Consider the following 17,810-nt stretch of genomic DNA (forward strand, 5'->3'; position numbering starts at 1 on the left):
AAGCCTTTCAAACTCTACTTACCTAGAAAAAAGATCAGTCTTTTTTTTATAGTCAAGTATACCCGTTGTATAAAACACTCCGTTGAAATTAATTACCAGATTAAAAAATACCCAACAAAAATAGCAGTAGGCATTCTAAATTGCTAATTATTAGCAAACTGCATTCCAAAGTGTTTATGATATTTAATTTCCAAGGTATCATAATATTATTTATATTTGGTCATTTCGTGGAGACTCTTTTTGATTTGAAAATGTTGCAAAAGAGGGACAAAAGATACCAAAGGGACAGTCAAACTCATAAATCAAAAATAAACTGACAACGCCATGGCTAAAAATGAAAAAGACAAACAGACAAACAATAGTACACCTGACACAACTTAGAAAACTAAAGAATAAAAAACAAGAACCCCATCAAAAACTAGGGGTGATCTCAGATGCTCGGGAAGGGTAAGCAGATCCTGCTCCACATGTGGCACCCGTCGTGTTGCTTATGTGATAACAAATCCGGTAAATAGTCTAATTCGGTAGTAACATTCCTGAAAGGGAAGGGGATTGTAGTTACGACGTAAAGAACGTATCTGATATCATTTGTGAAACGGTTATTCCATAACGGTCAACCAACTCGTGATGGCGTCCGTAAAATTTACGAAGGGATGATTTCAACTGATTTAGCAAACTGCATTCCAAGGTGTTTATGATATTTAATTTCCAAGGTATCATAATGTGATTTATATTTGGTCATTTCGTGGAGACTCTTTTTGATTTGAAAATGTACCGTTAACAAGTTTTTCTATTTCAAGTATTTGTTGAAAATTGTCGCTAATTATTTTTCCTTACTTTATAAACCATTTGATACAGTTGTAACAGTAGTAGCTTTAGTTTTATAGTAACTGGTCTAGAACAATACAATCATTATAGACATGATAAAGGGAGATAACTTAGGTAGTCATGTGGCATACATGGACGTTTTAAATATTTAAAAAATCGATGCGTGTAATTATACCAAATAAGACATGTTTTGAGTTGGAGAGGACTCAGAGTCAGTTGTGGAAATCGTTTATGAGCAAAATTTAATAGTAAGTATATTGATTATTTGTCAATACTGTTTATGAATTGTTGTTGCTCTTTTGTTTTACGATGCATGTGACGTTCATATAAAAACTAAGATGCATACGTTATTTAACTACACAATTTAGCGTAATGTAGCATGATTTGTTATGATTTCATGACTGTTTTGGTAAACTAGCAGAACAGGTTCGTAACGCAAATTTCTTGATTTTTCAAATTAAAATCTATATTTTGTTGAGTTTTAGATTGGGTTAACTTAACAGAATAATGAATTTTGGGACAAATCTCTAAAACCACTTCCAAAATAGACCCCACAAATCAAGAGAATAGAGAAAAACCGACAAAAATACACAAAATTACATTAAATAGATACAATGGCGTGTTTAATAAAATTAAAAAAAGATGGCAAAACCCATCAACGAGTGAAGCAAATTAAAATTACATTAACGATTAATAAGATGACATAAATAAAAGACCCCTATATCAAGACCCTCTTTCTTTGTTTAAATTACGCTAACCTGAATGAATATCTTTCAAACAAAACAAATCCAAAATAGATCTGTTAAATCGTACGATGGACCCACTTGATTAGACATGAAAGGTAAATGGTTTTAAATGTATTTTAAATAAGATCCACACAATTAAAATACCTGTACATGTTGTGAAATGAAATACATTTAAATATTTAGCCTGATCTTCACATGTGATTATCGTTTTGTTGTTAATGAAAAGTTAATTGTTACAGAGCACATAATTTTTTCATTACAAATTTAATACAAATATCTTTTTAAGAATCATTAGGAAAAACGAACGATCTGACTGCAAAATATGAAAATCTGAAAATAATTAAGTCAAACTTATCGATACTACACATAATACATTCATATATGCCAAGAATTGTGACTAAATCTATTTGAATCATATGTGTAAACATGAATAAACACAACTATACATGGAAAATAAAGTTTGAGATATTGATAACAATAGTCATGCAAAAGAAAAAAAAACATAATGATATTGTTACATTTATAGTTCAAACTATAAACAGACGAACAGTTTAGGGAAATCAATTAAATAAAACAAACTGAGAAGTCAATTGAAAGATGTAAATACGCGTTAATAATACAAAAAAAAACAAAACAAACCCCAACTTATTCATGTTATTATTTAGTTACATCTAACAGACTTATTAAAGAAATGCAAAATGATATTAGTGTTTATAGATATAGGAAGATGTGGTATGAGTGCCAATGAGACAACTCTCCATCCAAGTAACAACCTACTTCTTCTTCTTCAGTTGATGGCTAACGTTTATAAGTAATTGAAGATTATTTGCAGGGCTTCGACTATAAAAATTTATTTGTAATTAGCAAGATGAAAACAAAAGATAAGATAAAAACTAAAAATTTACATTACAATTACATTTAGATAAAACTATATTCATAACCATAAAAGTTAAGGGTAGAAAATAGAATTCAGAGGAGATTCAGGTATTACACACTTAAACCAATCTACTGTACCGAATGAAACAATTTGTTGTAGCAATCTATTCAAAGGTACAGTTGTACGCGAATAAAATGTATGTTTATGAGTTGTTTGTATTTGTTTTAAATGATTGTGGATTGCTATGTCTTGTTATTATATCTAATGGAATCAAAAGGTTACATGCATGGACTGCCATAATTTCATGCATTATCTAGTGAAAGAAAACAAATGTGTATCTTAATCGTCTAATTTTTAGGTGTTACCAATTGAAAGAGGGACGAAAGATACCAAAAGGACAGTCAAACTCATAAATCTAAAACAAACTGACAACGCCATGGCTAAAAATGAAAAAGGCAAACAGAAAAACAATAGTAAACATGACACAACATAGAAAACTAAAGAATAAACAACACGAACCCCACCAAAAACTAGGGGTGATCTCAGGTGCTCCGGAAGGGTAAGCAGATCCTGCTCCACATGTGGCACCCGTCGTGTTGCTTATGTGATTACAAAATTTTAATCCGGTAAATAATCTAATTCGGTAGGTCACATTCATGAAAGGGAAGGGAATTGTAGTTACGACGTAAGGAACATATCCGATATCATTTGTGAAACGGTTATTCCATAACGGTCAACCAACTCGTGTTGGCGTCCGTAAAATTTACGAAGGGAAATTTTTGAAATGTGAATTCAGTGACTGAAGTGGTGCTGTGAAAACATTTGCAGGTGAAATAAAGCTTAAACTTTAGGTGAGCCTATTATAAGGTTTCTGCGAATAAAGCCAAAAAGCAAAATTGCTTTTGATGTCCTGTAATCGATATGTTTATCCCATTGTAAGTTTGATTGAAGATATAGATCTAAATATTTTGTAGAATAACATTTTTCGAATGAGTAATTTATGGATGATTGCATAGTAGATCTATTATTTTTTAAGAATCCATTGTCAACCAATATTAACTTGTTACATGTTACATTCTAGCTATTAGCCCATAAACCTTTTGCCTCTGAAAAACGTTCAACACATTCGGGTTCCAAACTTGTGGGATTTTAGTCCTTTGTTCGTGATGATACTACTCGACTATAAATGCTGATTTAAAATAACTTTAAAATTTATATTCTTAAATCACTAAATTGTTGTGATAAGTTTGGTAAATAGTCTTTCATTGCTAATTGACATTCATAACGGCTATTGTTTTGTATTTTTATTTATGAGGTAGTTTTGTTATTGGTGCCGTTGTATTACATATAACCCATGGCATATAGAGTTAAAAATTTAACATATCAAGTTCAAACATCAACACAAATTACTAAAAATAAAATGGTATAATAATAGAGCAATACAAACAAACTCTTTCATAGAAATTGGTAATTGCAACTGTTTTAAAACATATATACATCTAGCAGAAATCATTAACATTGCTAGGCAACGTTGAAAATAGCAATTAATCTAACCTTCTTCTCTAAATCAAATATACTAAAAGAGAAACAAGTAGTCCTTGTTTGTCAGTTTTAAAGGTCTGCTTTTCGGGAAAAAAACAAAACCAGGATTATTCTATCCTTTTAAAGATAAGTTTGATGGTGCAGGATATAGTGTGCGAAATTCAAACATACATGTATATTTGAAAAATTCGTTCAGGACAATTTGCTTTACTTTTTTACACCATTTGCACGATTCGTTTATGAAATCCTCATCTGTGACGTTTTAATGGAAAAAGTGTAAGGGCTAAAACAGTGCAAAGATAAATATCATTTGGAACTATCTGAAAATTGTTCCCAGATATAAAAAAAAAAACACGTTTGTAAACAGTTGTGTTATGTTTATGACTATATCAATAGTATTTCATGTCAATATTGAAGTGTCAATTCAAATTAAGAATGCAATTTTGAAATTTAAGTGTGGCCAAACCAATGTTTAAGCAGACTTTAATAGAAAAATAAAAACGCCTGTCAACCTGCATTTTCTACAGTGCATCCCTGATAAATTGGCACGAATGATCTTTGTTGTTGTGAGTTTGTTCTGAACTGTATCAAAACACAGATTAGCGATACAACATTTTGTAAAATCAGTTTTGTTTAACCGTATTTCTTTAAAAGAGGGGCGACAGATACCAGAGGGACAGCCAAACTCATAGATCGAAAATAATCTGACAACGCCATGGCTAAAAAAAGCAAAAAAACGTATTTATGTTAACAAATACAAAAAAAAAAAAACATATATCTAAATAATTGCCACTCATCTAACACATATTTCCTTAACACGTCTCCAACAAGACATTCAAATGCAATTGTTTCAATATTTTGAAGCGATGACGTCGACATGAAAGACGTACGTTATCTTACAGACTATACACTACGGTTCTTCATATAATCAAAACTGGTCCAGTTGAAGTTTCATTGATTGGAAAATCTTTGTTTCTAATAAAATGTACTCAATAATGTTTTTATCGCAATGAAAAAAATATAAACGACAAAAGACATTTAAATTATACTGATGCTTTTTTATTTGGATCTCAAATAAACGATTGACATACCTAATGTGATGATGATGCAAGTGATCCCGACTATTTTGTATATAATGTATATTAACTTAGTTTTTTTTCCTATACAGATGTTCAGATTTGACAGAGAACAGTAAAATAATGGTACATTGACATATGATGAGGCAAAATGGTTATCCTTCTGATCTTGGTAAATGTTTGATCAAAGTTATTCCATAAGTTACATCAACAATTAAACTTTTTGACGTTGCAATCCATTGACTGTATGAAAAATCAAAAATATATATCAACTTATATTATCCGATTAAAATTATGACTTTAACTTAGTTGTAGTATCACTTGATAAAACAAACCATATTTACTAGTAGGAAATTTTCAAGTTTGTCATAGCCAGCGGAAGTCAGACAACAATATTCATATCATTGTTACAAGTACATTGGATATTTTTAATTCCCGCAATTCATTTTAGAGGGTAATGATATAATACATGCATTAGGTACAATATTCAAACACAGCAAGCGTAAATTCTGACAGTGTGAATATCATATGTATAAGAAGATATGGTATGAGTGTCAATGAGACAACACTCCATCCAAGAAACAATTTGTAAAAGTTAATCATTATAGGTCAAAACACGGTCTGCAACACGGAGACTTGCTCTCATCGAACAGTAAGCCAAAATGACATGTATAAAACCATTCAAACGGTCTAATTTATATAAAACGAGTAACACATATTTACCACAGCAACAAATGACAACCACTGAACACATTTAAACGTTTTAATAGAATCAAAAGACATATTATAACATTACAATAAATTACACATAGCTGAGAGTGTGATATATCAGATTGTTACCCGAAATAACATTGTCAACCGCGGGTATTAGAAATATCAACAGTAGTGAAGCAAAATGTGTTATTTCTTTTATTTTGACAGTCAAATAATACAAAATGAGCTAAACATGTAGAACCTGAGCATTGTCTTTAATAACTTTATGTAAATACAATTCAGTGTCCTTTGAATGGTCGATATGTGATTTGTCTGCACGAGAGGGTGACATCCCAAAAAATGTTCAACTACTCAGTCATGTGTTAGAGTACATTAACAGCCTTGTATGAGCCAATCACAATATGGCACTTTAACGTGAAGCATAATAAAAACAAATGAATATACGTTAAACGAATAATTCTACCTATGACACAATGTAAACAAATTTGATCTATGACACAAAATATCACAGTCTATATATGAAATTTAGGACCTATATAGGTAAACTAATACCCGTTTGTGGAAACATTCCATCGTTGATAAATAAATGCCAGATAAGTACAATTTACAGTGAATAGTAGGCATTATATACGTCTACGAACAGACCTTGAATTTAACTTTGAATAAGACACCTAGCATTTGAATTTACTGCATTAAAATGTTTTCTCAGTGCAAAATCATACAAAAATAGCTTAAACAAATAAAATAGTATACCAGACTTGTTTTTCAAATAATTGTGAAAAAGACACATGCTGTATGATTAAATAAGTAAAACTTTTCTGCTCACATGATTTGAAGTGGAGGAAATCATTAATTGATATTTTTTTTGCAGATAATTGGAACAGTAACTGGATACGACCTCAAATGTCCAGCAAAAGCAGAATGGAGATTGAGAGCAAACATTTCGTGTTATTCGGAATCCAAATATGTTTGTTTGTTCCATTTACTTGAAGGAGAATACGAGGAGAGTTGTTTAGGTTCAGATCGAAGTAGTATAGGTAAATCTATTTGTAAACACGTTTCTTAAATTTAAATCTTGATTTAATTGAAACAGGACAGTTACTTTATGTAACTAACTAGTTCTTAATTAATTGCACGTATTATATTCGAATACAGTTGTTGTAATAGCCCATTAACTATTTAAATTCCTTAATTTAATTCAGTCTTTAAGAGCAATTCTCTGTGAGCATCAAAGTGACATGGAAATTGCATGTCACCAAATTTGATGAAATTTTGTATGTAGCCTCAATTGCATATACTAACATTGAAAATGGTCTTGTTTTGGTTTTCTAGTATGTGGTTGCTATGGTAACCACACATTCATAATATCTGCTGCAAAAGGATGATCTACAATGTCAAAAGTGGACCGACTTCATGCGTTTTGTATATGATAGTTCGGTAATATTTTCAAAATTCAACTTGGATTTAAAAAAAATACATATTTAAGGTTTCTCCTTTTGATGGAATATCAATAAAATCAGTTTTTAAAATATGTAAAAAAAATGGACAAAAATAGCAAAAAATCAGGATTTTGAAAATTGAGGTTAATAACAATTTTTAAAATTATTTCAAGCAAAAATGCAGGCATCAAGAAAAGTATAGTATAGCTCCCCATTAACTTTTACCCCTTTTTTTAAAATGTGTAAAAAAATTGGAGATGGTATACTTATGTAGACGAAACGCGGGTCTGGCGTATAAAATTATAATCCTGGTACTTTTGATAACTATTTGGTAAAAAAGATATTTTCATTTAAAAGTGGTTACCTTAGCAACAATTGATGAAAAGGGTGCTATGACAAAATCATACTTGTCTGTTGCAGGCCAATTATTTACTTCTTTTTAGCATTAAATTTTGTATCTCAATATGTTTGCAACTATTTTAATGACAATTTGCTGTTATTTTCCCATATTACTGTTGGTATGGTAACATTTATGGTGATTTTTCATCATAAAATTGTTATATAGTCAAGCAAAATTTTATAATAATTTTTTTAAAATAGCAGTTTCTAGTTTTGTTTTCTTATTTAAAATCTTGCCTGTTATATATCTTTATATTTAGTTTGTCTGTTTTGCAATCATCAAATAGGTTCTCCGATAGTAGGAGAAATAAAGATAACAGCTTAAAACAGATATACTCAAGCTCATTCCCTCCCATACCTTAATACTCTCCTGTCTTCTGCACAAACAATAACAATTGTTACAATGACAATTATGGTAACCACAAGTTAACCCTACAGACCCTAGATTATCTAATGATTAAGAATTTCAAAGCATGGTTTGCCATATTTCATAGATACCATTCTGATGTAGAATGTTCACCTTTTTATCATGACTTTGTAAGTAAAGAGGAAATTCATATTGTGTTGACTGAAAGTGGCATTATACCAACAGCGGAAGAATGAAGTATGTGAAGGTCATTTCCAGCATCTTATTTCTCTTAATTTGAAAGAAGTCGAAGAAGGCTGTGCTTGCTCCCCAGTTTTATAAGCTCACATCCTGATATAAAAATGGTATGCAGTGTATATTCTGATCTCCATCGTGTAGTATAACCAATATTAACGTTATACGATTTATGATATAAATGTGTTAGTATATTCCCTATATAACCTACTCATTCAAGTATGTTTCTAGTTTCAAATACAAATTTCAAATACTAATTACGTATACGATAGCAACGTTATAATACTTGTATAACATGTATAAGTAGATAAAAAGAACTATAGTTTTACCATATTGTAGACTTTTTGGATTTCTTAACGTGTGTGTAAAGCAGGCCCTATTTTCGGACTACAAATGTTCGCCATAGTATTTTGTTATAAATTGTTATTAAGTCTCTGTTGAATATATGCCTTATCTATTTATAGATTTGATTTGTTTTTCAAATAGATAGATTGTTATAGTTATGATAAATGTTTTCAAATTTATTTCGGATCTGAAACAAAATTTTAACAAAAACAATACTTTGGTTATCCTATAAAATGTTAGGGGTTTTCTTTGCCAAAACAAAATATGCATAAGTTACTAAAAGCATGATTTAAAGTATCAGCAGTTCATGTTGTTTTCTTAATCCTAAGCTTCGTATGACAACGATCAACTAATGTCCTTTTTGTTTGTATCATTGAAATGTGTACATAAAAATAAACTTAATTAAATATAACAACCTTTTACATATAATTAAAAAAAATGCACAGAAGTCTTCGATAGTACATAACCAACAATATATAAAGTAGGTGTTCTACTTTAAGGAAGTAAGCTAGTGTTCCAACCGTTGTTCAATCTAGCAATATGTAATGCTGATAGATATCAACCTATTGTGTTCACCACCCATGGAAACAGTGAATGTATCCTTAGAAAATCAAAGTGTGCTGGAGAGGGACAAGTTGTATACAGTAATGAGTCTTCTAGCAAAGATATAACCTGTCACTGTGACTACACGAAGGGATATACGTTTGTTTCAAGACCAAAGAACACTTGTTTCTGTAAACCATCAACGGAAGATTGCTCGTGTTTCAGAGTTAAATGTCCAAATCTGTCATCTGGTGAGTTTTTCAATGAGCGAGTGAGAAAGACGAAAAACATATATGTCTTATCTTTATTTATGACACGTACTGCAACAATTGAAATTAACTTTACGGTGTAATTTGCAATTGACATAATTGTTGCTATAAACAATTCAAACGTTTCATGTTAAAGGATAACGTGTCACCTTTTATGTATTTTTTTTTATTACCAAGCGTTGTCCGTTCGTTTGTTGTGTTTGAGCTTTGAATTTAATCGTTTTCAGATTAATTGTTTTTCTACTGGTTTAGACGACACAATGTTTGAGCTTCAAATTATTACAATAAACGTCAATTTTGGAAAATGACGTTATAGTATTTCCAAAAGATAAAGTCAGACGACCAAAATTGATAACATTACTTTTGAATGTTTAGACACAAGTTAATTAATCTATGAACAAAGTGTTCGAAAATTGATAAAACATGATGTAATGTTTTTTATGCTAGTATATCATGTATATAGGATGAGTATATAGACAAAGAAATACAGTTTGGATACATAATCTCGGGAACATTGTTTCAAATACAAGATATACATATATACTCTATATTAAAGAATACAACCATATTGCTAACTAGAAATGGAGATTATGTTGTAGCAAAGCTGAATTCACCTTCTTTGACGAAAAGTTGTTGCTTATTTAATGTAACGAGTCTCAACAGACCACAGACCACATTAATTGAAATCAAAATTATCGTCACATATGGCTACATCTAACTAATTGCGAGAATGGTACTCATTAAAGGAAAATCACTGTACATTAACAAGAGGAAAAAACAAATAAAACATAGAAATACACATTTCATGTGAAGAATGAATGAATTGATCAACTTCATTACTTGGTATTTTTCCTACAGATTATCAATGCATCACCGATGGAGATATAAAAGCGAAGAAAACATGTCAGGAAATACACCAACAAGTGTAAGTTACATTATTACAAGACAATATGATTTTTATACGACCGCCAACATTTTTTGTGGTCGTATATTGGTATCACGTCGTCATCGTCCTCGTCGTCCGAAAACAGTGGGTTTCCGGACAACAACTTTAGTATAGGTGACTAGAAATCTATGAAAATAACCACAAAAGGAAGGTTGGGATTGATTTTTGGGGTTATGGTCCCAACAGTTTAGGAATAAGGGGCTAAACAAGGCCCAAATAAGCATTTCTGTAGTTTCCAGACAATAACTTGTATTTTAGTGAATGAATCTCTCTGAAATTATACTACAAGTGTACATACCACAAAGGTTGGTTAGGACTAAATTGGGGGGGGGGGGTTATGGCTCAAACCATTTAGGAATTAAGGACAAAAAACGGGGAAAACAAGGGTTTCCTGGTGAATGGACAATTAATACAAATTTAAAGCAGTGTAAAGGAGGTAATCCAAACATATTTAAAGAACATTGTTGTGTATGTTTTAGATTACCTCCCTTACACCGGTTGTAAATTATGTATAAGAAAATAATGTATTGTCTCTAGGTGATTAGCTGTTAATTTATCTTTAGAAGTCACTATTAATTAATATCAATTTAAGCTTTGGTTATGTATGTCATTTTCTATTTTAAGACTTTTATGATAATATAAGAAATTGTCGGAGGGGAACATTTTTTCTCATTTCAAATTTCAGAAATTAAAAAGAAAATTTCATCAAACATTTAATTTGTTTTGTTAAAAAAAAGAGCCGGGGTTAGGAGTTCAATACGCAACAGCATAGTGTATTGCACAAACGCAAAATATTGAATATAAATTCAAAATTATATAACCAATTATACGTTCTTTGACTACACTTATACTGTGTCAGAAACCTATTATGTGTCAAGTATTTAATTACAATTCAAATTCAGACATGTATCAAGCGCGAATATTGTATCCATTTTTGCCCAAACTGTTCAGGATTGGACCTTTGGGGTCGTATTCAGCTTCGCTCAGGTAAGCAATTTATTTAGATATGAAAACCTGTTGAATGCATGAGGTCTTGCATTAAATGTTTGTTGGTACCTTTTACCATTCAGAGTATACAAAAATATCCACACTACACTTTACTGAGTAAGGTACGGCAAGTTATTACCGAAACACTGTTTCAAGTATGTAATTGCTTGAATACATTTGTTTGTTTCAAATTGAAAATAAGTTAAAATCAAACATATTCAATTCACCTTTTTTTCAATAATGACCAATATGAATTCATAATAATTATTGATGGTAAAAAACGTACAATGTACAATGACCTAACGAAAGTTGATATGTCTGAAAATTAGTAGATTGATTTATTGATTCTTGCTTAACGTCAAATTGAAAATTTGCAGAAAGACAGAACAAATCTAACTTTTATACCTGCCAATAACATTGATGTGTGCATCTAACAACATAGTGTCCAGTAATGACTACACATTTTGCTTGTATATTTTTAGGCGAAAGCTGTTTATTAATTGAGTTTGTAATATTATATATCGTAAATCTGTTTCCGCATATAAAACATGGTAATAAAAATCAAATATTTAATCGCAAAAAGAAAGGTAACATCGACATGTTATGGATCTCCAACTTCTTTTTCGGTAATTTCCATATACTAGAAAATCGGTTTTCAACAGATCGTCCATTTCGATGAGAATGCTAGTTAAAGACGGAACAATATTCTGTTCAGGCAAATCGCTTAAAACTGTTCAGTAGTTGTGTCTTACCTGCATCAGTGGAAAATTCGGAAAATTGACTGAAAGACATATCTGGACTTAATTATTTTTTGTTCAGATGATATTCAGACCTTAATTAAATCAATAGAGAAAATAACATGAATAAGCCAGATCTTTCAAAAAAAAAAAAATTTACGATAGTAAATATGACACAAATTATAAACCGTTTAATGTTCAACTTTGAAGAATTTCTTGCTTCTTAAGATTTAAGATCGCAAAGACATATTGCTCTGCAGTTAAGAAACTGATTCGTTATGCTATATCGGCAACTAACAAGGCAGCACTTGCACCCGCAAAGTGGAAAGGGATTAATATAAGTTGCAATAACCTGATAACTTGTTTCTCAATCCAATATAAATAAATAAATTTAAAACTGAAAACTCAAATCTTAATTGAGGATTTTAATCTTTATTTGGTATCGTCGAATTAATTCCAAAAACATCAAACACATATCATCAATGCAGTAAAATGAATAAAAATAACAAAATTATCAGTTATTTAAGTAGACACTCGTTTATTACGTGTTTTTGCATGTTCCGTGTCAATTACAACACAAGAGACCATGGTATTATATAAACACATCTAAAATCATACATATAGTCGAATAAAGTATATTAATTGATGGTATTTACACTCTTAGAATATATAAGCATTTGTACCTGAGCTTAATACTTAGATATTCTAAAACATCATTATATATGTTTATCGATGTTTCTTTTTCACATTTTATCCTTACCCTTCATCAAAAATTGAAATTTTAATAATAGAGACAATATTGTGTCACTGTACCATGGCGTCCATAGCGACTTTTATTCTTTGTATATTTGGAATGTATTTTGTTGTTACCCTTTTCAGATTGCACAACAAAGAAAACTTAACAGATCAGTTCATAGAAAGTAAAAAACACAGTGACATGAGTAAGTAAACAATTGTCAATAAAATATTTATTAGTAGATCTATGACAAATGCATAACAATTTCAATTAGAAAATGACGATCAACATTAATTTAGACAGTACATGATAACCGATATGAATATAGGAAAACATCCACATAGTTTTCAATCCACTCAATTCAATATAGACATTAACCAATATAATGCTTGTCCTCCGATGTAGCATGCACATATCACTACATGACATGATTCGTTCACAACATTTGTTTCACTATTTAATTTCCAGTTGTAAATCTATGGTCTGATTCGAGAAGAATTATTTTTGACCATTTTAATGCTTTTGTAAAATTTGATTTTTTCGTATTGATTAATTTTGATATTTAAGTTATTAAGTTTAATTTTAATTTAGGAACAAATGGAGTTTTCAATTTGTTATCTCAATGGTTTCAACCTAGTTTTTCTCTCTAATTTTACATATACAAGAAGATGCCTGCCACATCCCGGTACAAATCGGCAAGTGTTAAAACAAAGAGTGTGGGCATAGTTATAAGGAGGGCACAGTAAGGATTTGAACACAATTTTAAATACATTTACTTCTATTTCTTTAAAGAGATGAAAATGAGGAACATAATGCAAAAGACCCTATTTATCTTGGTTGGACAATAAATGTATTGAATACCCTAAGAAAAGTGTGGCAAAGTGTGATTTTTTAGTAGTTTTTTACCCTTTTAACTCAAAAACCGTATGAGCTATGTAAAATGCGTTGACATTAACTAAAGGGATCAAAATGAGTTACACATTTTATATTAGGAAAGTTATTTTAGGTCATGATATTTACGCCATCAAGTTTCTGATCTAAGGTATTCTTGTTTTTAAGCAAGTAATATAGGAGGGGCAATTTATGATATTTCTCCCCGTGTTTGAGGAGGGTTTATTCCTTATTTTTGTACGTTCACTTCGATTTTGTGGGCAGTACGTCGACTGAGCATGCGCGAAAGCCTACATTACACGGATCGATTACTGTTTTTATTCATTTTACTGCATTGATGATATGTGTTTGATGTTGTCGGAATTAATTCTATGATACCAATTTGGATATTTTCTCAAAAACTGGCGTTTTCGATTGAAGAAAGATTGTTTCAAAAGCAAATTTAGAAAGTACAAAACACACAAAAAAATTAAATAAAATTACAACTTAATATGAACTGAAATAGGCGAATAATAGAATATTTAAGTGTAAATAACTTCTTTTAATCCGAAAAGAATGCATAAATGACAACAATAGACGGCAGACACTATATATTTTCATGTATGCGCATTTGCTTTTCTTGTGATGTTGTGATGCTAATTATAACTAAATATCTAGCTAGATTATATAAAAAATCCACATTTCTGTTCATATTTCTTGATTTTCGTCAGTTGCTTGAAACAAATAAGGATGCAAGCTCATTAATAAAGCAGGTAGTTTCTTAGTGGCTTACAAATAGTGCAATGAATATTTAATGAAATTGAACGGAGTTATCTACCCTTGTAGCAAGTAGTGTAACAATGTCCTTTATGTAGCTGAATGTTGCATTGATTGCATTGTTCAGTGAGGAAGCATGCATTATAACCGTTAGTCATACCATGTGATTCATTATAACTCAAGAATTGTAACTATGAATAACAAAAAAATATTCTTCATGAACATGATGAATCTAATAAATAGTGTTAACATCACTAATCTCATTTTACAAATGAAATGCTAATTTATCAAAATGAAATATTTCAATACATTGTACTTTCAGGAGTCTCCTATGCACAATATGTTTCATATATCATTATTTTCATAATTGCGGGTGAGTAGATAGTATATTGCATATCATTAAACAGATCATTAATACCAGGATTAAATTTAGTATTTACGCCACACGCTTGTTTCGTCTACAAAATACTCATCAGTGACGCTTGATGCCAAAAAGTTAAAAAGAGTAAATAAAATACGAAGTTAAAGAGCACTGAGGACCAAAATTTAAACATTTTGCCAAATACAGCTAAAGTAACATATTCCTGAGGTAGAACAGCCTGAGTATTACAAAAAATCAAAAGTTTTGTAAACAGTTAATTTATAGATATGACCATATCAATGATAATTTATGTCAGCACAGAAGCGCTGACTACTAGGCTAGTGATACCCTCGGAGAATTATAATTCCACTAGAAGTGGCATCGACCCAGTGGTTGTAAAAAAAGTCATCATAGGTACCAGGATTAAATTTAGTCATTACGCAAGACGCGCGTTTTAGTATACAAAAGACTCATCAGTGACACTTGAATCCCAAAAAAGTTAAAAAGACCAATTAAATAAGAAGTTGAAGAGTATTGAGGACAAAATTCATAAAAATATGCCAAATACAGCTCAGGTAATCTATTCCTGATGTAGAAAAGCCTTAGTATTACATAAATTCTTTTGTGCTAAAAACATTAACTGCATACCACATTCATTCGTGCCTAAAAAATACTGTGATGTTTTAAAATGCATTTCTGTTGAAACCACACAAACATATTTCTAAAATGTGTCAATACACATTATTGTCAGATTTTATAGACCTTATAAGTATATTTTTTTTAATTCTGTTTAAAATAGGTAACACATATGTAAAGTTTTTCTAATGAGTTAATAGTAAAGGTACTTTAGATCAGAAATATATATAATACTTATATTTAATAACCATTTCAAATTCCAGTTACTATTGTCATTATTGTCAGTACAGCTTTGAAGTGTTATGTCTTAGGTAAGAGCATATGTTATCATTACTATAATAAACTTAGGTACATGCAATTGCACATTTATTTAGAGAATGCTTTCAATTATAAGGTCCAAATGCATTTTCAGGTGTTGGTATGTTACGTATTGTCCAGGCAAAACTTCATTGTAACTTTCAGAAGGATTTATAACATGTATTGTATGAGCCGAATATCATAATCCAGCACGTTGGTTCCAATCTTACTATGTTGAATAATGTTTTTACATGCTGTCATTGGGAATTTTGTCATTTCTGTGAGCCAAATTTTCAGTTCCAAAGCAAAGCTTGATTATGGCGTAATTCCCAAAGTGGTTAAGTATATTGAATCTTCAACTATGTAATGCACGCTCAAAGCTTCTAACTGGTTCCATTGCTATTCCCAAATTGATACATTATGCAAAGATTAATATGTCTGTAATAGAAAGACGATTTTACATAATAGAGATTTTTAGGTTTTTGACGGACGTAATACGTAACATTTAAAAAAAAAAATGTACATTGTTATCTCCTGTTGACCATTTAACTTGTAAATTAAACAAAAATCATAGATTTTGACGTACGTAATACACCTTAACTTGGTCGTTGTAAAATAGTGTTTGTCTTCCTTTTTCCATTTAGATCAAATCTATTTAAAGTAGCGTATTCCACGAGCGAGAGTTTACACTTGTCTAATATCTGAATACATGAAAAAGCCAACCTTATTCGCAGGGGACATAGGTATATTTTGAATGCTATACAGTTAACAATTTGTCCTATTTTTATATACAAAGGGTTCCTTTCAACTAATTATATGTAGTTTGTGAATATATGGCAAGTAGCTTTCAGAGAGTATACGAGAGGATAAGTTTTTGAACATTTAAAAAAAAAAAAGGATAAAGTTGATCCAAGATCAAGGACCTTGTACAAGTTCATTTATTACGATAAATGTATATGTGTAGGTTAGAGTGTTTTTCTAATATTTAGGCATATCATAAAACCCGGATTATTTGATCATCAGATCGATTCGGGTGTTATTTTCTTTGATTGTCATTTATATGAGTAATCGCTCTTGATGATATTTATAAGAATACCTAACATAAGTTTTTTGTGTATTTTTTCAATGAATGATCAGAGTCGTGTGTCTCACAATCTACCTGTAAACTTCATTATGGCAAGTGAAAAAAAAAACATATCGCGGTGTGATAAATTTGTCATGTTTAGAATCCCTTGAAGGATGCATATTCAAGAGTGTCAACAGGGGATTTACGAACGGACGGATATACGGACCGACAACGCTGTTGAAGATAGTATTGTGTTACTATTGTCCTTCGAAGCATCTCTGGTGAAAGGTTATTACTCCAAAAAAAAGATAGCTGTCACAGGAAAAGAAAGGCCGGCGTTTCGACAAAAAAAATCCAAAGTGACATTCATGTTATCCAAGGCGAGAAACGGTATCAAATGATACAAAATGGGTTATACTATCTCAACCATTTATTTCAAAGACGCGTGACTTGATGCTATGATTATTTGACCCTTTGGGATTGTCAGAGTATAAACTTAAGAAACTGTCACAGGCAATGTTATACTGGCTTAGCTGTCAATCAAAACAATACATTACCATAACAGGTGTACTATGCCGAGTAGGGTTTTCGGAAAGAGGATATTTTTTCCTGTTACATTGCCTAAAATATTGGAGCCAAATTATAGGCAAAAGCGACATATAAAAGCTGAATGAAGCATCATATTTGATTTGTTTGAAATTTCTGTCATTTCAATTTGGGTATATATAAGACTATATCTGCTTCATGATACAGAGGGCCGAAAGATACCAGAGGGACAGTCAACCTCATAGATTGAAAATAAACTGACAACGACACGGCTGAAAACAAAAGGGCAAACAAACAAATAATAGTACACAAGACACAACATAGAAAACTAATGACTAACCAACACGAACCCCACTAAAAACTGGGGTGATCTCAGGTACTTCGGAAGGGTAAACAGATCCTGCTCCACATGTAACATCCGTCGTGTTGCTTATCTTATTGCAAATCCGCAAAATTGTCTCCTTCGGTAGGT

General features: G+C 30.9%; 1 protein-coding gene across 1 annotated transcript in view; it reads left to right on the top strand.

The window, feature by feature from the left end:
• Positions 1–954: 954 nt before the first annotated feature.
• Positions 955–17,810, top strand: part of LOC139526504 (uncharacterized) — a 37,171-nt gene continuing 20,315 nt past the window's right edge. The window contains exons 1-8 of the mRNA XM_071321657.1: positions 955–1,055; positions 5,162–5,241; positions 6,655–6,820; positions 9,068–9,361; positions 10,238–10,304; positions 12,929–12,990; positions 14,755–14,805; positions 15,693–15,740. Of these exons, the coding sequence (XP_071177758.1) occupies positions 5,221–5,241; positions 6,655–6,820; positions 9,068–9,361; positions 10,238–10,304; positions 12,929–12,990; positions 14,755–14,805; positions 15,693–15,740 (709 nt within the window). The 5' untranslated portion in view covers positions 955–1,055; positions 5,162–5,220. The remainder of the gene's footprint in view (positions 1,056–5,161; positions 5,242–6,654; positions 6,821–9,067; positions 9,362–10,237; positions 10,305–12,928; positions 12,991–14,754; positions 14,806–15,692; positions 15,741–17,810) is intronic.

This window comes from Mytilus edulis, chromosome 6 (assembly GCF_963676685.1).
Source record: "Mytilus edulis chromosome 6, xbMytEdul2.2, whole genome shotgun sequence".
NCBI lineage: Eukaryota > Metazoa > Mollusca > Bivalvia > Mytilida > Mytilidae > Mytilus > Mytilus edulis.